At 37.0% G+C, this 24,084-nt stretch overlaps 1 protein-coding gene across 3 annotated transcripts in view; it reads left to right on the top strand.

The window, feature by feature from the left end:
- Positions 1–24,084, top strand: part of TTBK2 (tau tubulin kinase 2) — a 93,439-nt gene that overhangs the window by 18,717 nt on the left and 50,638 nt on the right. For all 3 annotated transcript variants that reach the window (XM_088145530.1, XM_088145531.1, XM_025165008.2), the window contains exons 3-5: positions 2,188–2,335; positions 19,860–19,933; positions 22,945–23,085. In XM_088145530.1, the coding sequence (XP_088001656.1) occupies positions 2,188–2,335; positions 19,860–19,933; positions 22,945–23,085 (363 nt within the window). The remainder of the gene's footprint in view (positions 1–2,187; positions 2,336–19,859; positions 19,934–22,944; positions 23,086–24,084) is intronic.

Here is a 24,084-nt window from a genome sequence, read left to right as displayed (position 1 = left end):
GAAGCACTTAACAGTGTCTTTCAAGGGTGGTAGTGATGGTGGATCCTTCCTGGCAGCAGCAACATTTGGCAGCAATGGATTTATTGAGTTTTTAAAAAAATGCTGGTGGGCTGCTCAAGGCTGTTTGGTGGGCTACATGTGACCCATGGGCCATATGTTCTGCAGGCGTGGTCTACAGACTGTACAGTTACTATTTTTCAGGTAGGAAACAAACAGGAAACAATCATTGAAACTCTCAGCCCATCAACACAGATGCGGCACTAACAGGCAATTATGAAAGAAAATGTTCCTCTAATTAACACCAGGTGAGCAGATGGGTATTAGAGATAGTTCAGTGGAATATGTTCTGAAATTTAGAGAAGACCAAGTGACAGGTTCACAATAAATCAATGGACATTGGTATAATAGAGACTACAAGAATGTTTTTCCATTCTACTTATGTTACTGAAGAAAAACAAGACATGGAGAGCCATCCTGAGTCTCAAGCTGCTTCAAGTACATTAACACCTAATCTTCAGGTTGGAGAGATTAAGTTGACAGCAGAAGCCATTGTACAAGATGATTTCCTTGATGGACCTGTCAGAGGCTTGCTTATACTAGGCAATCAGGCCTTCCCATCAGAGATTCCTCAGTTTTATGTATAGGAAGAACCAGTTCCAGTTCAAAACACACTTCTTTGGACTGGTCTCAGCAATTGTATTTACCAAGGTGGTGGGGCCTTTGTGGGTATTCACATTTATGCTTACCTGGATGATCTAATTATCAGAGTACCCTCTATAGAGAGAATAATGAGCATCCACAGTCTGATGCTTAGGTGCCTCTAGGAGCATAGTTTTGAGTTGAACTCTGCCAAGAGCTTGCTCATTCTTTTAGAGCAAATTCAGGACGAGATCACCAGCAGAAACTACCTGCACATAATGGTGCAAAGTATAGAAGGCTAATTTTCCATTGGTAGCTAATCCCATCCAATATGGTACTTTGGATTCCAGGGAGAGGAATCAAGTGACAATATCAACCTAGTAGGGTGGAGAACACACTTTCAAAACAACTCAATGCAGGAACTGTCGTCTCATAAGGAGTTGACATTTCATATTAACCAAATGGAGCTGAGGACAAATGGCTGGCTCTGACTAATGACATGGGTGGAGAAATACCTGTTTCCCATATCAATAGAGTACATAAAGGGATCGCTGAACACTACAGCCAAATGGATGAATCTTCAGTACTTGTCTCAGGGGGGAGTGAATCCTATATCTGGAGAGTTTTCACAAGATTGCAGCAAGATGGGGATCTCCCTTGGCCAATCTGTTAGCAGCAGATGATAACAGACAAGTGATCTGCTTCTTCTGATTTCAGGATCTTAGAACAGAGAGTCCTACAGCCAGTTCAGTTAATTTAAATCAAACATATTTGCATATTTTTCTTAATGGCTTCGGTATTTAGTTGATCAGTTAGAATAATACATTTTAACCTGTTAATCAACTAAAGTCTTTTTAGTTAAAATGTTTTACACATAGTTTTATATTAATTATTTATATATTAATTATTTTGTTTTAATACTGTTTCTTCTAAAAAAAAGTCCAGAGCTATTACATGTTCTTGCAAGTAATAGGCAGCATTTTAGAAAAAAATATTCTTCCTTGTCTCCATGGTATGAAAGCTGCGTCTAAAATTATAGCTTTTGCAATGGGTGCCTGTGTTATTTAACAATCGGGAAATCGATGTTTTGCATTTGATGAAATCTACATATGAAATTATATTTCCAATTAAAATTCCCATGTATGATTGACTAACGTTCATTTTAAATGGATGATAATCCTACTTTTGTACATTTTTCTACCAGTCTTACTTTGCATAATTCTAGCTTTGTAACTGCTGGGGAATGTGAAAATTCTGATTATTAGTATCCTGATTGTAACAGTACTGTCATTGAGCTTTTTAGTTTTCAGAAATCATTGCTCATCTTCAGCCAACAATGTCCTTTTAGAATTCATGATGGCATAATCTATTCTTTTGTCTAGTTTATTTCTCAGCCATAATAAAAAGATAAGTTTACGTAATGTAAGAATATGATAGAGTTTAAATGATACTACTTTTAGTAATTAACTATTTAAAGTTTAGATTAGTTAACTCAAAAACTGTAATTTTTAAATAATGCACTGTGATTAATATTCTTATTCATTACAGTTAAAGAAGATTGGAGGTGGAGGATTTGGAGAAATTTACGATGCAATGGATGTGCTTACTCGAGAGAATGTTGCCCTGAAGGTCGAGTCAGCGCAGCAGCCAAAGCAAGTTCTGAAAATGGAAGTAGCTGTGTTGAAAAAACTGCAAGGTATGGTGAACAAAGATCATCATACTGTGATTGCTAAGACTCTGACATTGCTAATGTATAGCAATCTTGAGACAATCTTGAGAAAATAGGAAAAGCTCTGTGTATGAACAGGGTATTCATTGATCAGGTTGGTGGCCAAATAAATAAACAGTATTTCTGAATGCAGTTCTGTGTATATCAGAAAGCTTATTGAGTTCATTAAGGCTTAATTATAGATCAGTATGTTAAGGATTATAACTTTAATCACATGTTGAGGTTAAAAATAGGAAAGTCAAATTTACATTGACCTTAATAATGACATTAATGCCTTGGTTTATATGCATGACTTGAACTATGAAATATGGCAGCATTTATGTTCTTAACAATCTTTATATTTGGGGATTGTGAATGCAGGATGTGCTTATTTTGAGCTTTTGCAGATAACTAGGAAAATGTGTTCTTTAAAATCTTGGAAAAACAAGCTAATTCGAAATGCATTCTTGCTTTCTCTTGTCCCCAGTCTTTCCAGCAGCTGCTTTTTTCCCTCTTGGTTATCCCCTTGCTCCTGATTTCCCAAACATATTCTGCAAGTGTGATATGCAGAAATCTGGCTAAGCAGACAACATCACTTCTCCCATTGCAAACCTTAACTTTTCAATTTCTGTAAGTTGTATCTTTTAGCAGTACTAATGAGAGTAACTGCTCTTTGGAGAGGGTCAAAAAGCCCCTGCAAATTATAATTTTCTACAAACTTGTACTGGAAGTTTTTCTCTGTAAGACTCATGGGCTGAATAAAATACCTGACCAAACCTTCCCTTTATATTAGCACCTCCACAGTTACCATAAGTGAAATGTTAATGTTGGAGAACTAGTAAGAGAACAACTAGGATGGGACCAAGGTTAGCCAAAATTCAGTAGGAATTTAGTTTGGAAACCTTGTGATTTCAAAACTGCTAATTCTGAAAGTCAGCAACACGACAAATTGTCATTTGTGAAAAGTTTGTCAATGGTCTCTGTGAAACTACTGACACGTAGCATGCATGTAGAATATTTCAATCTTTACTTGATTATAGGATAAATAGAAATTGTGTAACTGAAACAAAAATAGAATAAAATATTGAAGGCCTTTAAATGTGTACATTTTGAAAGCATTGATGTAGCTATTGTTAAAGAAATGATTTTGTAGCTATATGATCTAGATATTTCAAGCATATTTAAAGAGTTTCTGTATTTATATTAAAGGAAGTTCGCACGGCTAAGTTACTAACACATTCTTTTTTCATTTCAGTGTATTTGATTTCAGTATATTCTGTTAAATATTTTTCTCTTTCTGTATCATAGTGTGCTTTCTCTTCCTCTGAATTCCAAGTTTCAATTCCTCTCCCTCTTAAATATGGGACTTTTTGTGCCTATTTTCTGGCCATCTCTCTCTTTTTTTTGTTTTATTCAGTGGTCCTTTTCTTCAGTGGAAAATTAGATTAACTTCTTTCCCATAAATATGAGTAGATGTATGCTTAAACCAAGTATATATAACAAATAGACCCTCTTCTAAGTAGATGGGGATCAAACAATCACTATTCATTTATTTGGGGCTCTCTAAATGGCCATTTTACGTCTTCTGTACTCTCTCACCTTGTTCCCATTCATTAATTCATATCGCCTAACATAATGATTTCCCCCCTTGATTACATTTATTCATATGTTTCATGATTTCTTTCCAAAATTTATCCCTCGTTGTTGTTGTTGTTGTTGTTGTTGTTCCTCCTCCTCCTCCTCCTCCATCATCATCATCATCATCATCATCATCATCATCATCATCATCATCATCATCTTTATCCTGCCTTTTTTTATATTAACCCAAGGTGGTGAACGTACCTAATACTCTTGCCTCCTGTTTTCCTGAGAACAACTATCCTGTGAGGTGGATTGGGCTACGAGAGTGTGAATGGCCCAAAGTCATCCAGCCAGCTTTCATGCCTAAGGGAGGCATAGAACTCACAGTCCCCTGGTTTCTAGGCCACCAACTTAACCACTATACCAAACTGGCTCTCTATGTATTATTTATTATCTGTTTTATTTATCATCATCATCCAATTATTATCCATTTATCACCATTCATTGCAGCAAACTATCACCTTCCTTTGATTCCTGCTTTTATACGCATGCATGGCTACTTAGGTGACATCAGTTCATATTTTCTGGCATGCTTTCTATTCTGTTCATTCATAATTAAACCTATGCCTTCAGTTCCCTGCTATATTCTTCACTCATAAGATCAAGCCACCTTCATTACATTCCTTTTCTTTAGCTTTCCAGAAGTGCAGCATATTTTTATTTCATTTCACGTATTAATTCAAGTTCTTTATCATTTAATCCTCTTATATTCCAAATCATAGTCTTCTGTGTGCCATGGATGTTACAGATACTGACCTCCACTATTTATTGTGGCTTTGATGAATTTATTTATTACAATTTTCTATTCTGCCACAATAAAGATTCCCAGTGGCTTACATAGAATATAATAAAATAATTTAAAACATCCATAGTAACATGTAAAACATGGCATCATAAAATCATGGAAAAACTCTCTGAAACAACAACATCATCAATTTCTGAAATGTCAGCAAAGAGGGGGCTAACCTAATCTCCACTGGGTGGCTGTTCCACAGCATTGGCACTGCCACAGTAAAAGAAGTGCCTTCTCACTTCAGCATTCCAAACCTCTCAGAAATGTGGGTTTTGTAGCAGTTTCTCCCTAGTTGTCTTCATCAGTTGTACTATACTGATTGGAGCAGGCAGTATTGTAGGTATGCGGGTGCCAAGCCATAAAGGGCTTTATAGGTCAAAAGCAGAACCTTAAATTATACCTGAAAACCAATTGACAACCAGTGAAGGGTGTACAAGATTGATGTTATCTACTCCCAATGCCAGGAGCCAGAGAGTATGCAGGCTGCCGTGTTTTGAACCAATTGCAGTTTCCAAGTGCTCTTTAAGGACAGCCCCACGTTTTTTGATTTAGCTTGATCTATGATGCTGATAGTTTCCCAGTTGAAACTATGTTAAGTCTGTCCATGTGTTGTGAGATTAAGGAATTTTCATCATGTCTTCTGATTGCACACAAGAGGGCTGTGTAAGAACTTTGTTCAGACAAGCACAAATGCACTGCAGCAACCCAGAACAGCAGAAAAAGGAAACATCACCTATACTGTACAACATCTAACAAAATGGATACCCATGCAACTTTATCAAAAAGTGCCTGAGCACTTAACGCACTACAACACAACCAACACAAGCTATGAAAAGGATAACACTGCCATACATCAGAAACATCTCAGAAACAACCAACAGACTATTACAACCACATGCTATCACTGTAGCACACAAACCAACTAAAGCCCTCCAAAATATCTTTAGTAAACCAAAAGACCCAGTAGCTTGAGAAGAAAAAAACAGCAGTTATCTACAACATACAGTGTAAGGACTGTAACAGCCAGTATGTAGGACAGACAGGCAGAAGGCTTGCAGAGTGCATCCATGAACATCAACTAGCGGTCAGAAGACACGATGAAAACTCCTTAAAGGAGAAAACAACACCCCCACCAACACTGACAGGGCAAGCTACTGTATATAAACAGAGAGCAAACCATACTCCCTTCTAGCACTGAAGATGTTACCTAGCCGGGTAATGAAATATCTGCAAGAAAACAACCAAGCTCAGAGAGCCCCAAGAACTCCACAGTTCAACCCTGAGCTACATATATTCTCTTCATTTTGCCACGGTCATCCGTTTTGCTTTTAGTGGAGTCATCTTCAGTTTGCCATTTCTTCCCTGGCACATGACAACAGTTCTGAGACAAAAGTGAGATCCAAGATATGGCCACCTACATGTGTTGGGCCTGAGATAACCTGAGACAAGCTCACGGTTGCTGTGGAAGACATGAACTCCTGAGCTTTGCCCAACCCAGCCTCCAAAGCTGGGAAGTTGAAATCACCCAACACCAAAAGACAAGGGTTCTCCACCATCAACCCAGAAACCAGCTCAAGGAGCTTGGGACAGCAGGGCAATTGGTACACAAGCAGGGCTCCTAGTCTGTCTCTACAACTCAACATAACAAATAGGCACTCAGGTTCCAGTATCTTCAGAGCAGTGTCCCTAGTCACAGGTAAGGTGTTCCTCATGATCAACAGTACTCCTTCCTCCTTGATCATGGTGTTGAGGCTATCACATAACACTTTTTAGTAAGATAGAAAAGATGTAGACTAGAAGACCAGCCTTAGTTGCACCTCTGCCACCTGCCAACAGTACCATTTAATTTAATTTTGCAGGTGCAATTTGGGCAATAAGCCACAAGTGCTACCATAACCCAGTTTTCCATAAGCATGCTCATGCTGTTCTATGCAAGCTAAGATTTCTAATCTAGATATTACCTTGCAAATCAACATAGTTGCCCAGATCCCATCAACTAGGAGGTATATGTAGTGTATTAACAAAGTTGGGATACTAACATTCAAGGCTATTTTTATGTAAACTGACCTCAGTTATAATTTTCTGAGATTGTTTCGGAATCAAGAGACTTAAAATGCCTTCTCCCTTGTGGTCCTGTTTGTCCACTTTAGTTGGACTGGACTGGACAAAGTTAGTTGATCAGTATAGGCTCCACTTTATGTCACATTTCCACCAAAAATTCAATTAGTGGGAACACAGGGAACTCTTTATCCTTTGCTATTGTATCTACTTTTAGTATATACAGATAGTTTCAGCAGGTGGAAGCACCTGGCTGACCTTGTCAAAACTCAAAAGCTAAGCTGGGTCAAACCTTGTTAATTTGTGGATGGAAGACCTCCATGAAATACCTAGCTATAGGTTAGATTGGGAAGTAAAAGAAACATTCTGGAAGAAGATAAATGTCAAACCAAACAACATAGACCTGTCCATGAAGTTACCAAGAGTCAGGTTTGACAGAGACTTTACCTTTATATTGTAAATAACTTCTTTCACTGTACTTATGGCCTGTTACCTATTTTTCCGTGTGAATGAGTGAGAAAGACAGATTGGTTTTGATGCTGGGTCTGAAAATTCTGATAACTTGGTGTCTTCTGCATACTTTACCACTACATAAATGTTGTAAGTCTCAGTACAGATCCTGAGTACATCCCAGTGTTTGATTTATTATGAAAAAAAAGTTTCATTTATTTTATCTTCCATAAATCGATCTGTTCTCTTATTTGTGGTTATTGTTTATTTTAGGAACGTTTTAAGAGAAAATGCTGAAACCTTTAAGCCTTTATATGTGCTAGATCACTTCTATCAAATGACTGTTGATTTTAGGCTTGTTGGATATTCCTTTCCAAATTTTTGTAACTGTATGGAGAAATATAGTAGAGATGAACTCATGAACTCCAGCTTCTTCCGCTGCTGTCCATCTTTTATGATACAAATGTCTATAAAAGAGAACTTGCAATGTGCTTAGCAACTGGGGAGCCTGACCAGCAGGGTATGGTCACAAAGATAAGTCTGGCAAGTGTGACCTTACCTCTCTATTACTGCATTGAAGAAGATATCCCAATAAAACTACTCTTTCAAAGAAATGGAAAAAAATTCAGAGGCCATAATGATTCTTTCTCAGCAGGACATGGACTTGTATGTTGCAATAACAAGTTTATGGATGCTGTCCATCAGTTTAGTGGGCATGAAAGGATAGAATTTTGTGAGTTTTCTTGTTGGTCAGACTTGCCATCTTGTTTTTTAGCTGTTTCTTATTTGTTTTGTTGGTTTGCTTTTGAATTGTTATATTTTATCTTTTAGTTACATCATGAGTTGCCCAGAGTCATTTGGAGTTGGGCACCGCCTAAATCAAATAGATTTAAATTAAATTAAAATATTGGTGGTATATTGATAACTTTATAGTATATTTCACTCAAAATTGGCATATTTTTCTTAGGTGATATCTTTCTATCCATTCATGGCATTTTGTTTGCATCTGCTAGATATATAATTTTGCAAGTTATACCTAAGTATCAAGCAGATGGATATGAACTTCAAATTCTTCCTTTAGTTTTTAGTGTAACCTTCTAGATTTAATTGCTTCAAGACTTGTGCTATTTGTGTTCCCTTATCCAGAATATTTAGCTCTGATCTTCATTTTACTTGATTCTGACTTAGGTTCATTGCTGGTTTGCCTCTGCTTGGGATGTTTTGCTAGTTTTCATCCACAGACATTTAAAGTCATCAGATTAGATCTTAATATAATTGTAATGCCTTTATTGTTTCAGGAAATTAATGTACTGTCATTTTTTATCTGTAACACTGGAAAATATTTTCCAGTGTTACAGATAAAAAATGATGCTGCTTCCAACCCAGTTCTAGTTCATTCAGTGGAATAAGTTCATATTCTTCATTATTGTGCTTGCATGTGCAAATTTCAAAATTGTTCAGCGAAAAAGATAATTTTTATCATTCAGATTCAGACCAGAGTGCAGATTAAGCAAATGTCTCATATGCATACTGTAAGGACTATTGTGTGTTCACATACTATACTTGTATTAATCCTGCTTGTGTGAATGATATATAAAGTAAAATTTAAAAAATTACATAGCCTTCTATATTTTGACTTCATTGAGAAACCAGCTGCATTCAGAGCCAAGTTCAAAAGCTGCCAAATACTCAATTTCTATGCTTAGCTTTATGATCACTTGAAATTAAAATTTAAAAAATACATCTTGTTTCAACTTGTATGAAGCTAAAGTAATGAACTATTTGATCTTGATTTAAACTGGAATGTTTAACAGTATTTTAGCTGAGGCTTAGTAAGATTGCAGTGATTCTATGACATGTTTTCCTTAATTGAATTATAATGTTAACATAACCCAGAATCTTGGTTTGTTTGGGGAGGAACTTGCAAGACCCTTCTGCATTGGTCAGGCAGATGCATTTATGGAAGAAACAAAATACCAGCATTTCTAAATAAGCCCAATTCACACAAAAACTTAAAATTCCCACTTATTTTGACATATTGTAATTTCTTTGCTTTATTGTTGTGAGCCACCCAGAGTTAATGAGAACATTTATTTATTTAATTTTAAAATTTTGGTATACTACAGCATTTCAGTGTTACTCTAGGCAGTTTCCACAGAAAAGCAATAAAAATTATTAAAAGAATTTAGGAAATTTAAAAATCAACTCAGTAACATTTCCTCAACCAGCAACCATTTTAATAATGCTGGTCAAACTTTAAAGACTAAGCAAAACCATCTTGGCTGCCTTTCTAAATGACTGAGCAGTTGCCAACTGAACTTTAGGAAGGCTGTATCAGAGGGAAGGAGTCACAACAGATGAACATTGCCCTCTAGATCCGATCCCCACCCCACCCCACCTCACCTCTGGCATGGAGGGGACTTTATGCACCCCTTCTTGGGATGAGTGAAGAGAAGAGGCCATCTCTATTTGAAGGGAACACTACCAGAAATATATAAAAGCCAAGGGCTTCATAAATGAAAATCTGTGCTTCAAATTGTACTCAGAAGTCTGTTGTAAGGTAGCGTAGCACCTGCAGCACTGTTACAAGTACCTATAATAACTGTCACCTACTAGAAGATGGGATGCCATGTATTGTAGCAGTTGCAGCTCCTGAATGGGCAGCCCCCATGTAAAGCACATTGCAGTAGTCTAGGGGAGATGAAGGTGTGAATTACATTTGCCCAACATCACCTCCTCTCACTCTCTCAACTTAGCCACGAAGGGCAGAAGAAAAGCCACCTGAGGAAGACTGAACATTCTCCTTTCCCTTCTCTATCATGATTGTCAGGTCGGTATCCTGATGCTTAACATCCATGCAAGTAAAAGAAAGTCTTTAATAAATGAGAAAAGCAATAGCAAAGGAGCAAGTTATCTCTGACACAAAAAAGACAGGACTGTAAAAAAAAAAAAAACAAGAAGAAGGAAAAGAGGGCTAAATAAGCACATGTAAAGGTATGTTAGGGTACACAGCTAGGAACACAGCACACCAAATCCCAGAGCCCTCCTCCTCTTATTGTGTCAGGCATGCAAGCAGTGCTTCCAAATAGTATTGTTTGTTACGTCTGGGAGCATATTGGAGTCTTTGAGAATGTTTCCAGAATTTAATAGTGAGAAGTTTTGAAATGAGAAGAATCTCTTCTCTTCTGGAATCATTGTTGTTTGTAAGTACTTACAAGAAGTGTCTGCAAACACCTTGACAAGCGGGGTGGTTTGTTAATCCCTGCAGCCAGTCGTTGTTAGGGAGACATATTCAGTGGCTGCTATAACTCTGGCAGTGAGTTCTATAATAGTAAATCTGTCTTTTCCAACCACTCTATAACTCTTTTTCTTGGAAGACTGAGTACGGAGGGCGGGCAGTTACCCCACTTTTGACTACTGTAATTTATAGTGTACATTAACCTAAATCAAATCCTGTTCTGTTTCAAATATATCCCTACTCTATCTTAATTGGATTTAGTTGCTCTCATATCATATTAAACCTCTACATAACCTAGTTAAGTATGTGATATGAACTCAATAATTGTATGTCTCTTCTAAGGCTAGTTTTAAACCAGTCTGATAATATTTTTCCTGTTCTTACATGTTTTGAATAGAGCTGTTTAGGAGAGGAGAGTTTAGATCAGTATGGGACAATAACTATTGCCAGAGAAGACGTTGGACAGTATAAGGTTATAGCTAAATAGTTTCTGGGTTCAAGAGACTGAGACATTATTAATATTTGGTCTGAGTCCTCTACTCTGCCATATAGTGAGTGATGTCCTGAGGATAAGGAATCTTTCAAGAACCTCTGCTTTCCCAACCTAAAGATGTAGCTCTCCCATTACCTAGGTGTTTAAATTCATACAGTGATTTCTTAAAATAGATTCTGCATTTTTCTGTCCATGGAAAGGCTTCAAATAGGGCCAAGAGCTTTTTAACTATAGAAGTAGAAGCAAAAAGGGGTAGAGGAAGGGATCATATGGACTGATCACAGACAGGTGCTGGAAAAATAGTTCTTTTGGTGAGAGTTAAATCTCCTGCAGTGAATTTTTCCAGAATCTGGAGATTGTAAAGCCTAGCTCTCTTTTGTGCATATTCTGCTCTCTGTGATGAATCAGTTCTCATTTGGCTTCCTCTATCGTGCCATGCCAGTAGATGAGACCTTCCCCAAACCATAGCCACCACCAAATACAGGCTTTTTTTTTTTTTTTTGCTCATCTGGCTCTTCCCCTGCAAGTTCTCTTTCAAACTGACCATGATTCTATTTCCTTTCCTACTATTGGTTTGCAGGGAATGTATGTGGGCATGTAGCAAAAGAGGTGCAGGAGGAAAAAATTGAAAGGTGATAGCAGGAACAGTCCTTCTTTCCCTTTGACTTCTGTCCATTATTCTACCTGTGCTTATTTTTGCCTTCCATGTCCTGTTTTGTAAGTAAAAGCTGTTGTCTGTAGCAGACCTATAGAGGGGAAATTAGTATATCTGGTAGTGAGGGCATGAAGGAGGAGTAGCCTGGTGAACAATGTCTTCTGGCTCTTTCCATTAGTGCCCACAACTGTTTGAGCCAGTTTCACTTAACTATATTGAGCTAATTTCACTCATTTCCTTCAGGTGGCCATACAAAATTCAGTGCTAACTTGCATTTTTCCAAAATGACTGCTTTTTAATGATGTGATTTTGGCCTGTTTTGGGAGAATTGGGACATGGGGTTAAGCATAGAGAAGTTACCCACTCCCATGTTCACATTTTGGTTGTGGGGGGAGAAAAAAACTGAATATCCCCAAAATAAGGTATTTGGCAGCCCAGTTTTGGCAGTGTGTTCTCATGCTGCTCAGAGGCCCCTTGTAGGCTATGGGTCACAGGCTTTGTATTATAAAGTATGGAATGCTAGTGAGGGAAGAATGGGAAATACTTATCTTGTGCTTTACAATTGTTATACCCTAGCATATCTAAAGTTGGTGGATAGGTGGGCTATGTCTTGCAATTCCAATATCTATAACTACCTCATTGTACCTCTACAGGACTGTAAAAAGATACATAAAATGATAAAATGAGTTTGGGAGGAGTCAAAGGAAATGTTAGCCAAGTGCTTCAGAACTGGAATAATACATACAGTCCTCTGAAGGGGATCAGGAGAATTGTTATAGGTACTAAAACTAGTTACTATAGCTGCACTATACTGTAACTTTTTGTAATTAGAAAAATAACTTCTTTAGATTATTTTGGTTTGCAGCCTTGGCTTTCCCCCCTGTTCTTTGGAGGAACAATTACAGATCCAGTATAAAATTATTGCTTCTGTTTTAATCATGGTTAATTTACTTGAGTTACTTGTAAGAATTATGCAAAATCTTATCTGTCAGCCTTAAATGTAGTTACAGTTATTTTGTTTGTTTGTTTGATTGATTGATTATGGGCCATCAAAAGTCAGTGTTGACTCCTAGCAACCTCATAGATAGATCTCCTCCAGGATGATCTGTATCCAGTCTGGTCTTTCTGGTCTTCCAACAATATATTCATCACCGCTGCAATTGACTACATCCGCTTTGCTGTTCTTCTCTTTCCTTTTCCTTTTCTGAGCTTTATGACGTTCTCAAGGGAGCTAGATCTTTGTATGTTATGTCCCAAAATATGATAATTTGAGCCTGGTCATTTGTGCTGCAAGTAAGAACTCTGGATTGATTTGTTCTATGGTCCATTTGTTTGTTTTCTTGGCTATCCACTATATTCCCAGGAATCTTCTCCAATATCAAAGTTCAAAAGTGTCAATATTATTCTATCCTGTATCTTTGAAGTCCAACTTTTGGTTCCATAGTGTGTCACAGGGAAAACCATTGACTGAATGATTCTAATCTTTGTAGATATAGACATGTAAAGGCATCTGAATACCATTTCCAAGGTCTTCATTGCTACCTTGTCAAGTGCTAGACTATGCTGCTGGGTTCTTTGCTGTTGACAGTCAAACCTAAAAGCCAAAAGTTGTCCACCACTTCAGTATCTTCCTGTCGGTTCTAAGGCTGAATGCTGTACATGTTGTCATTGGTTTGGTTTTCTTTATATTTAATCTTAGTCCCATTTTTTTTTTCATTATGTTTCTTGACTTTTATTACTGGATCTTGCAGCTCATCTCCATTTTTAACTATCTGAGTAGTGTCATCTGCAAAGCACAAGTTGTTGATGTTACTTCCTCCAATTTTAAAACTACGTTTATCTTCTTCCAATCCACTTTCTCTCAATATATACTTAATATATAGGTATAAATAAGGGGAGAGAATACAGCCAGCTTGTTTTGCTATGTTCTGTCGGGAGTGTGGCTTCCTGTGCTGTCTATAGGTTTTGCATTAGGACAATGAGATGTTCTGGGATTCTCATTTTCCTAAGAACATTCCACAGCTTGACATGGCCAACAAAACTGAAGGCCCTTCTATGATCAATGAAGCACATATTGACTTATTTTTGGGATTCCTTGGCTTTCTCAATTATCCAGCATGCATGGACAATAACATCTCTTGTTCCTTAAGTTTTCTAAAACCAACTTAAACAACTGGCATTTTCATTTCTATGCAGGGCTCTAATCTCTGTTGGATAACCTAAACATTATTTACTAACACATGAAATTAAAGATATTGTAAAATGTTTGCACATTCTGTTAAGTCTCTTTTTTTGGTATTGGTATGAAGATTGACTTCTCCCAATGTTGGCCATTGTGTTGTTTTCCAGATTTGCTGGCAATGGTTAGTTAGAACTTTTACTGATTCTTCTTTTTGCTGCTTGCCATGTTGCTCTTGCTATTCCATCAATTTCTGTAGACTTCCAACTTGGTAATGGCAAGAGTGCTGATGTTACTTCATCTTCTAGTACTAGAGATTCTTATAAATAGGGAATATCTTTTAAGATATCTTGGATGTTGATATCTCTACTGTATAGAATTTCATTGTACTACTTCCATCTTTGTTTGATCTTTGAGTAAGTTACTATCTGTCCTTTGGCATGCCTTAACACAGTGTTTCTTAAAGTGTAGTCAGTAAAGTGGGAAAGGGTCCTGAGAGCAAAACGTTTAAGAAACACTGCCTTAACATAATAGCTGAGAGCTACAATCTGAAATTGTATGATTAATTAAGCCCCTGTATCAGAAAACATAGTCTACAAACAATTGTGTAGCTTCTAGAGCAGATGGTAGCCCTTTACACAAAATAAAATGAGCCATCTTGGTAAACAGATCCAGTATTATTACAGTGGATTGTAAAACACTGCACATTCAGGAGATCAGTAATAAAGTCCAGGGAAACTGTGTTCCAGCACCCAGTAAGGAAGGGTACTGGCTGGAGCAAACCAGCTGGCTTAATAAGGACACCCTTGGCCTGACAACAAACATGGTACAGAGAAACATAGTCTTTGACATCCACTCTTACCTGTAGTCAGCAAAAATATATGAGCACAAGATGCAGTGTCTTAAAAACTCCCACGTGCCTTATACTTTTATTGGCAGGTTTAAATTGCAACACCTCTTCCTGGAGAAGAAGCAGAACATACTGTACAAGTAGCCATTGTAAAAAGTTGTCCTCCAGCCACAGAAAAACAAAAAGAATCAATGTGGGGTTACCCTAGAGGACTTCTATCCAAATCCTGACACATGGATCCTGTTGTAAGCAAATCCAATTCAACAGGTACACTGCCTGCCTCCCCCCCCAAATCTCAGCCGTGTCCCTTCCCTGTGGAGTCAAAATTGCTAGGCTTTAAGATCATGGCAGGAGGGGAGAGACAGAGAACATCATATTCAGGCTTGTGTGACAGAGTTTATGGCAGTTTATTTTGTGAGTTAGGAACATAAGTAATATAGAAGTTAAAGGAAAAAAAAATGCCCCCACTGATCTGACATTGGGTGAGAGCTGATAATAAGCTTTTCACACAGACAGAAACTTTTTCACTGGAAAGGGGAGTGTAGTAAAAGGGTGATGTGTTAGCAGGAAGAGAAGAATTAGTTAAGACTTGGAGTTGGAGTTCTCAGTAGGAGAGGAGATGGCTGATGAATCATGTTGGATTAGGTAGCTTTGATTGCTGTTGAAGTTCTGTCTGTTGCAGAGCAGATCCAGGAGCACTGAAGTGTTCCAGAGTGGCTTTTCAGAGCCAGCTAACTACCTGTGGTATTTATACTTAAGCAGGCTTTGAAAGTAATTTTTAAAATTGTCCATCTGTGGCTGATAATGATTAATAATTTAATTGAGGATCCAGGCTTCATACAGTAATCTTTTCACTTTAAAAAAATACTATTTTCAGAAGTTACTATTCCAATTTAACATGGCTTGCTCAAGGGTACTTCTCATTTTGGATATCATTGCACTAGACACTTAGAACAGAATGCAGTAATGGATCTGTCCAGAGAAGCATTTTCTTTCAGATTACTCCTGCATCCATAAAATACAGTATATATGCTGATATTAATGAGTTTTTAATTGCACATTGGTGCATTGTTAAAACCAGTTGCATATTTTTGTTCTGACATGTATGAAAGAGAGGATCTAGAAGAAATACATTTATTAGGCACACTGCTGTAAGTTTAAATATTCATCAGAATGAATGCAAACAAATAATTGATCTAATTCTGAAATAAAACAGTGATCTCATAAATAACCCCATGCATGTATATAGTATTTATTTATTTTATTTATTTTCACATTTTCATCCTGCTACAATCCAAAGATCTTGGTGGCTATTGTAAGCTGTATAGAATAGCTTACATACTGAAAGAAAAGCAGTGTGAGCAAGTCAAGTAGCCCAGCCTCTAGTGTTTTAGCCTTCACTATTGCTGCCAAATGGGTAACTTTGTTTCTGGATGGCTTCTGTTTAACAGTTCTTTAATTCTTTAAGCTTGTTGCTATATTGGGTTTTATAGTTAGCTAAATTAATGAAGGACAAATCTGTTAATTCTTAATATTCTATGATTAGATGCAGAGATGAAGCATTTGTTAGAAGGTTTCTTTGCTCGAAGGACTGCTCCATCCAAGAGCACTTTAAAGTTAAAGAACCATGAGAGCTCAGGAGATTTGAAGTTGGCCCATCAGCAAATAGCACTTGGATGTGGCACAGTCCAGCATCTTAAAGAAACATATTCCTGCACTGTTTGAAGTATATTTGGGGCTTTTTCTATCATAAAAAGTTATGGTATAAATCTTATAAATACATTATTTTATGATCCTGAACATTAGTATTATAAGTGAGGAAAAACATTTCTCTATATACAGAGAATTCATGACATCCTACTTCTAGGTTGTTGATACATGCTATCCTAAACCAGTCTTCCTCAGTGTAAGAGTTCTCCAAATGTGTTTGTTTCAGCTGCCAGAATTCTCCGCAAAAGATCATATTTCAGACATTGGGTAAATTGCTTTTTTTTCAGTTTTATGGTGGTTTGGTGAGGTGGGAGGACAATTAAGAAAGAGACTGAGATAGCTCATATGTGTTCTTACGTCAGTGCATACACAGCAAGGATATTCATAATCAGGAACCTTTGCATCCTTGCATTTTTTTTCCAGTATTTGTCTAACTCAAACTGCATTGAAATGCATTGTTAGATATCATCACTCTAACAACTTATATCTATGCTTGTAGCAAATGTTTTCATTATCCCATAAACAATAGTTTTGGAGAGGGCATTAGTTGAGAAAATGTCACAGGGAAAAATCTGTTCTCAGTACCATTAATACAGGCATACTTAATCTTAAATGGAATGGGAATCCTCTTTACCTGCTTTTAACTTCTTTAAAAACTGCAGAAAGTTCCATTTGGGATCTAGCTGAATATATGTAGTTTGACACAAAGTGAAAATTTAAATTGAATATTTAAAAATGATTACCTAATTGTTAAACTGATTTAACAATTTGTATGCCACTTTAAAGATATCCTTGTGCCTTGTGCCAATCAAACTGAAACAGTACGTCTTAATTTTTGATGGACTTTGAATCTGCTGGATTAAGTTGCTTTTTCCTTAATTAACCTTTGGATAATGAACTGTTTCAGTCTGGTTTAGGTCTGGTTTTGAGACCAAGTCAGGGGCTGATTACCTTGGAAAACGATGAACAAGAACTGGAAAAGACTTGGTTGTAATCCTCTTGGTTCTGCTTAACCTTTCAATGTCTGTTGTCATCACGGAGCAAAATAAGATTGGAACATGAAGGCATAGGGTTGCAGTGGTTACAGTCATTCCCGAAAGGCTGGTCTCAGAGGATGGTCCTGGAAGTTGCTACTGCACCTCTGGGCCACTAACCTATGAGGTCCTTTACCATTCTGTTTTTCCCTTATGCATCTATATTAAACTGGTAGACTTTCAGAATGTTGTCGTTAGTTACAATATGAGTAACATCTAATCTGTCTCTCCTTTCTATCTGATTCCAAGAAACTTATTGAAATCCTGAGTGATTACCTGGACATTGAAGTTGACTGGATATGGGCTAATAAATTAAGATTGAATTCAGATAAGATAGAGGTGCTCTTGATCAACAGAGCTGATCAGGGAATTGGGTTTCTCCTATGTTGAATAAGGAAAATATAGGTTCCTCATTTGGAGATTTTTCTGTAGTCAACCTGGAGCCTATATTTTCAGAAGTTGGAAGTGATATAAGTTTCTTTGCCCAGCTAAGACTGCTAAACCAACTACATCTATTGGGAAGTTCAGAATCTAGCCAGGATGATATGTGCCTTAATTACAATGTGATTGGATTACAGATGTGGTATATTCTGCTTACAGCTGCCCTTGAAGAATATTAAATATCCAAATTGGTTCAAAAGTAACATCCTAGTTATTAAGGGGTGGGTTATAAAAAGCATGTGATAACCTAATTAGAGTAGCTGCACTGGTTTCTTGTTTAAACTTCTAGTAATCTTTAAAGTTCTTAATATTTTAGGATTAGGACATTCAGAATCTTCTACCTTCTGCCATATTATTTCTGCCAGCCTGTTGAGATCATCTTTTCTGTATGACTCAGTAATCCCTGAGATCCATTTGCCTATGATTAGAAAGAAGATATTTTCAATGCCTTCATCAAAACTCTGAAACCCTCTTCTGTTGGTGAAGACTTTCCTTTTTAGGGATGCCTTCAATGTGTAATCTCATCTGCTGTTTTTTTTAAATTTATTATTTCAAGACTTAAGTATTTTTTGAACATTTATTTTCTGATGTTTTAACAGTTATTAAATAGGAACTGCCAAGAACTCTAGGGAAGATAAATAAGATGAAAATATTTTAAGTCAAAATATAAACCAGAACAAGCTGCTAAATGGAGAAGCCCAAACAATAAGACAGAAATCATTTTAAAAGTAATAGTGAATAAATTATCTTCACTTCTCTAGAAAGATTATTTCTTATTCTGTGTGCTACTGCCAAAAAGGCCTTTTCCATAGTAGTTATTGTATCATTTTGCTTAATAGGGCACTGAGGAGGCCCTGTGAAGAGCAATGTATGATTCAGATAGGAACATACAGAAAAAAAGTGTCTTTTAGGTAGCCTAGACCTAAGACATTTAGAATTTTAAAGATTAAGATGTTTGACCAGGATCCAGTCAAATGGATAAAGTATATATGGTTAAAATATTACTTTTTAGTTTTTCAATCCTATTCAGAAACAATTGCAGTTTTTGAACAATTTCTAAAAGCCATGGTATGCCTGTGTGACACCACTGCCTCTGCAAGCTGCAGTGGTTGCCAGTTGGTTTCTGGTGCAATTCAAGGTCTGGCTACCACCTATAAAGCCCTTCATGGCATATGGCCTGGTTATTTGAGGGGCTGCTTGTTTCTGATCCAGCAGAATGAATGTGTTTCAAGTCCCTTCAATTGGATAATGCCATCTAGTAGGAACCTAGAAGCATGCCTTCTATGCCATGGCCCCTGCCCTTTAGAACAGGATCCCACCAGAGATCTGTATGGCTCCCACCCTAATGGTGATCCAAAAGACATTGAAAACCTGATTATTTTCCCGGGGGGTAGGATGGTTGGTGAGATTACGTGCTGTTTTGTATAGTTTTCTAGACACATATCATTTGTTCTATTATAATTCTGCCTTTTTATAATGTAAAGCACCCAGAGACTTTGGGAGCTGGTCATTGTTTAATTCCATGTAAAAAAAAGCAGAATTTCCAGCAGCTGCCCCACCAATGACTTAAGCATCATTTTGCAGCCTCACTTAGAAATAAAAATGTAGATTTAGAGAGCTTTGTCAGTAAGAGGTTGATCCTCGGTCCAATAGTTTCTCCTGAAGATCTGAAGTTTCTTGAACTGGTAAGACATGACACTGAGGATTGAGGCAAAAGTGAGAAATGTTAAAACTGGATAGCGGCATCTTTTGTAAGCAAGAGATTCTCCTGATTTTTGGGAGGTTCTCCTCATCCATAGCCCAAACTATTCAGAGGGTATCAGGTCTCTCTTTCTCCCCTTCTCTTTCTCTAAAATTTAAAAAAAAAAAATCAGGAGAGTAGAAGATTGGTCAGACAAATATACTATTTGTGTTTCTCTGGATTTAAGCTGGTGAAAAAAATGAACAGATATAAAATGTTTCCTCCTCAGGGAAAGATCATATTTGTCGATTCGTTGGCTGTGGGAGAAATGACAGATTTAATTATGTGGTCATGCAATTGCAGGTGAGCTTTTTTACTTTTATCACTTTGTGTAAATTGTTAATGAATCTCTATGGTTTGTCCTCCTGCACATAAAGAAATCTGTTTTTCTCTTTAAGTGGGATAGACTCTGCAAATGAAATCCCAGATATACAGTATGTGTGATTTTCTGTAAGATTATCTAGTTTTGCTGTTTCTTTTCTGATGTTCAACTTTTTCTCTGAAAATATCTGTTTGTGAACTGATTGTATATTATTGTGTATTTTCATTCCATTTTTAACCTCATGAGTTTTATTAATTTTTAAAGAGATTAAACAAGTGCTTTTGCTAGCTGTGGAATTATACTCTGCAAAAGTAGACAAGCTTTAGTCCTTAGACCAAAATCTACAGGTTTGAATGGCTTGAAAAGTAGTACTTAGAAGAATTTGATTACTCCAGGATATAATGTTTTTAAAAAAGAAAGAAGAGAAAGTTGGAACTGAGCTAAATAGCTTCATACTTTTTCAGAGGAGATCCTTTTGAAACAAAAAGTAGAGAAAAGGTTGCCTTATTGGTTTTAACTCGATTGCTAATTCTACATCACTACATCCTAATCTCCCCAAGTCCTGCTGGGCTGCCTCATCGAGGTGGGTCCTGGGAGGGATGAATGAAGAACACTGGGTGTATATACCAAGAGTATATATTCTCAGTAGGGTCACCCAAGATGTGAAGGTCATCTCAGCTTCCCAGCTAAAGCAAGCAGCAGTGATATAGAAAGATGCTGTAGGCAGATGATCACTTTAGTGACAATGGCAAAGGCATCAATTCATACTTTTACAGTGTTATGGTTTTTATAATTCAGGGTTTTTATTGTTTTTGTGAGTTGCCCAGAGTTGTATTTCAAGATGGGCGGCCGTACAAATCTTTTATATAAATAAATACTGTGCAGGAGAAGGCAATGGTAAACCATTTCTCTATTTTTATCAAGAAAACCACATGTGTAGAAAATATTAAATGATTGATGATACAGTGCCAGATAATGAGCTCCTTGTGATTGAAGACTGTAATGCCAAAGTTGGAAATATTAAGGAGGAAAGTGTAGTTCTCATCAAACAAATCAACCCAGAGTCCTCACTTGAAGCACAAATAACCAGGCTCAAATTATCCTACTTTGGACACATTTTGCTGAAGAAGGTGGAAGGAAAGAGAGGAAGAGGACAAGCAACAGCAAGATGGATGGACTCAATTACAGTGGTGATGGAGGCACGGTTGAAAGACCAAATTAGGGATAAATCATCATGGAGAAAATCTATCTATATGGTCATTAAGAGTCAACATCTATTTGATGGCACATAATCAAATCAAATCACATCCTAATCTCTTTGCTTAATTTTTCACAGTGATCTAACACAAGGATAGACATCCTTTTTGGACTTTGGAATTTTGGGAATATGCCATGGGTACTTTCATAAAATGGCTGTCATGGGGGTCTTTTAAAAAAATGACTGCCCAGGTAGACGTAGCCAGAGACAAGGTGCACATTTATATGTAATTAAACTAGTGAGGTGTTTCTGCCACAATACCTAGGCTCCTTTAGATTGTTTCTACCATTTCTGCTTGTTCTTTTCTGCTTGTTCTTGCCTATTTTTTGGCAGTTTTTTTCTTGTAGGAAATAGACTAAACCAAAATACCAAGTTACAGCCATTTTATTGGTCTATATGGATCTAAAGGCATTTTGCTTTATAGTGTTGTTGTTGTTATTGTTATTGTTATTACTATTACCATTACTATTATTTGTAGTTGAAGAGGGGAGCATAATGGTTCCCATAACCAGTGCTTTTGGTCCAGCATGTATTTTTTAAAATAAGTAATGTAATTCACTTGGCATATCTTCTTTTTGAGACTGCATCCTAAAAAAGTTTAGCCTGTAGCAGCTAATTAATTAAATAACGTAGAACCTATGAAATGTTCAATTAAAATGAGATTCTGTAACTTATTTTATCTGTTCATGGGTAGAGAAGAGATAAGGTCATTCACTGATACCAAAAAAGCAACCATTTTAGTACTAGGTAAATTTCCCTGAAAAAGGCATCTATGCTTGAATGGAAAAGTCTGGGCCCTCCTAGTCAGGTGTAAGTAAACAGCAGTTGACTTAAGTTCTTCATGGTGCAGTTAAACATAACATCTTTCAATTTGAATGCATACTTAAAAGGTCAGTGAAGAAACTAAGGCTGAAAAGAGGTTGAAGATTTCAGCAAGACAAAAATCTGAAACACACCATCAAATCATCCATGAAGCTCTTAACAGGAAAGAAAGTAAATGTTTTGGAATGGCCCTCACAATTTTCAGACTTCAATATTATTAAAAATCTATAGAGAGATCTCAAACATGCAGTGAATACAAGAAATTCTAAGAATATTTCTGAGCTAGAAGAGTTCTACAAGGAGGAATGAAAAAATCCAAAACCAAGAATATAGAGGAAACATTTGGAAATTGATATTTCTGCCAAAGGCGGTGTTACAAAGTACTGACTGAGTGGGTGTTCAAACCTGCCGTATTTACTGTTTTCTTATTTTGAATCTGCAAACTGCCATAAGTCATAAGTATGCATTAAAATTTGCAGAAATATGTTGTATTTAACTTCGTTCTATGCAGAAATTGTCAGCTTCTGTTGACTTAGGGGTTCATGGAAGCATACAATTTGACCAGGAGTGCCTACATTTTAATCTATAACTGTATATTCAGATGTCACAATTGAAAAGTTTCTCTTTAATCATTAGTTGTTTAACTTAGAAAGGCATAGCAGGGGGAACTGGGAGAGGGCTTCTCATGTTTTAGCAAGACTTTAAAATAGTATAATAATGAAGAGCTAGCAAAAAAAGTGTACTTTTTTTCTAAAGTAATTTGATATTTTAAGTACTGCAATGCTGTCCTCCTTAAATTTGTCAGAAAAGAAGAATTCTAATGTGCAGTCAGTTTATCTGTTAAATGCTGATTATCAAAAGTAGATGAGGGAAAAAAAAGTCTCTGGATTTTAGCATTCTTGTTTCTTTCAGGGGCGGAACTTGGCAGATCTGCGTCGAAGCCAAACTAGAGGGACTTTCACAATTAGTACTACTTTACGTCTTGGCAAGCAAATTCTGGAATCTATTGAGAGCATTCATTTGGTGGGATTTTTACATAGAGATATTAAGCCAGTGAGTTTCTCCATGTATCAAAACCAAGAATTTGCTTAAGTTGCAGTTGTTTACATAGCATAGCAATTTATTAGAGCTAGATAAATTTAATCTGAAATTATAAAGATATCTGGATTTATTTTAAAAACTAATATTTAATTGTTATATAGTTATATCAATTTTCAGTTAATATCATCTCAACAACTAATTATTTTATCTAATAATTGCTATGGGCTTAAAAACAAGTTCTTAATGTAAAAAAACTAAAGATGATTGCCTCATCTACTGAGAATATATTAACATTTTTCTGTAGTGGAGTCAGCAGATTTTACAGAGGGTGTCCCCCTCCCATTTGACCTGGAAGCAGGGCTAGAAACAATTTCTGACATTCCTTCCTGTGCAAAGAGATGTCTCCTTTCCCAGTTCTGGGCCTGTCCGGCCCTGAAGAACATGCAAGTCCATCAATTCCTCCAAGGACTCTCTCAGTCTAGAGAGGTTCCATTTTTTAGTTTTTCCTTCCCCCCCCCCTTTTCTCTTACTGAATGTGTGACAAAATTATAAACAAGTTCATGGACAGCATCTCTCCAGTGGCTGGGTCTCCATATATGTACCAACTTGTCCTCTCCCCCAGAGATGCCAGCTAGCACTGCCGTTGTGGAGTCACTGGCCATAAGCCCTACAACTATTGGAGGGCCTGTTACCAGGGAGATCACCTTGGCACAAGAGATGATTGAAGCTCACAGAGTGATTTCTCCCATTTGCTGAGGGAGCAGGCATCTCAACCACTGCTCCCTCTACTGGGTCTGCCAGGTAACATCCATTTCTGAAGCTCTCATGGTCTTCTGCTCCCTGAAGATTCCAATAGGCCAAATCAGGCCTCATCCTCTTTGGATTAGGTCCATGCTAATGACCGCTTATCTCTTTGGAAAGCTGGATTGAACTGTGGGGAGGGGGAGAGGTGGAGAAAGGGGAAACAGCACTGTTCCATTTCCCTCCTCCCCTTTGCTCCTTTGAAACCAC

This window comes from Python bivittatus, unplaced genomic scaffold (assembly GCF_059951505.1).
Source record: "Python bivittatus isolate LINGU-HERP-01145 unplaced genomic scaffold, Pbiv_v1 ctg000480_np1212, whole genome shotgun sequence".
Lineage (NCBI taxonomy): Eukaryota > Metazoa > Chordata > Lepidosauria > Squamata > Pythonidae > Python > Python bivittatus.
The sequence above is the reverse complement of the archived record's forward strand: the minus strand, read 5'-3'. Positions and strand labels throughout refer to the sequence as shown.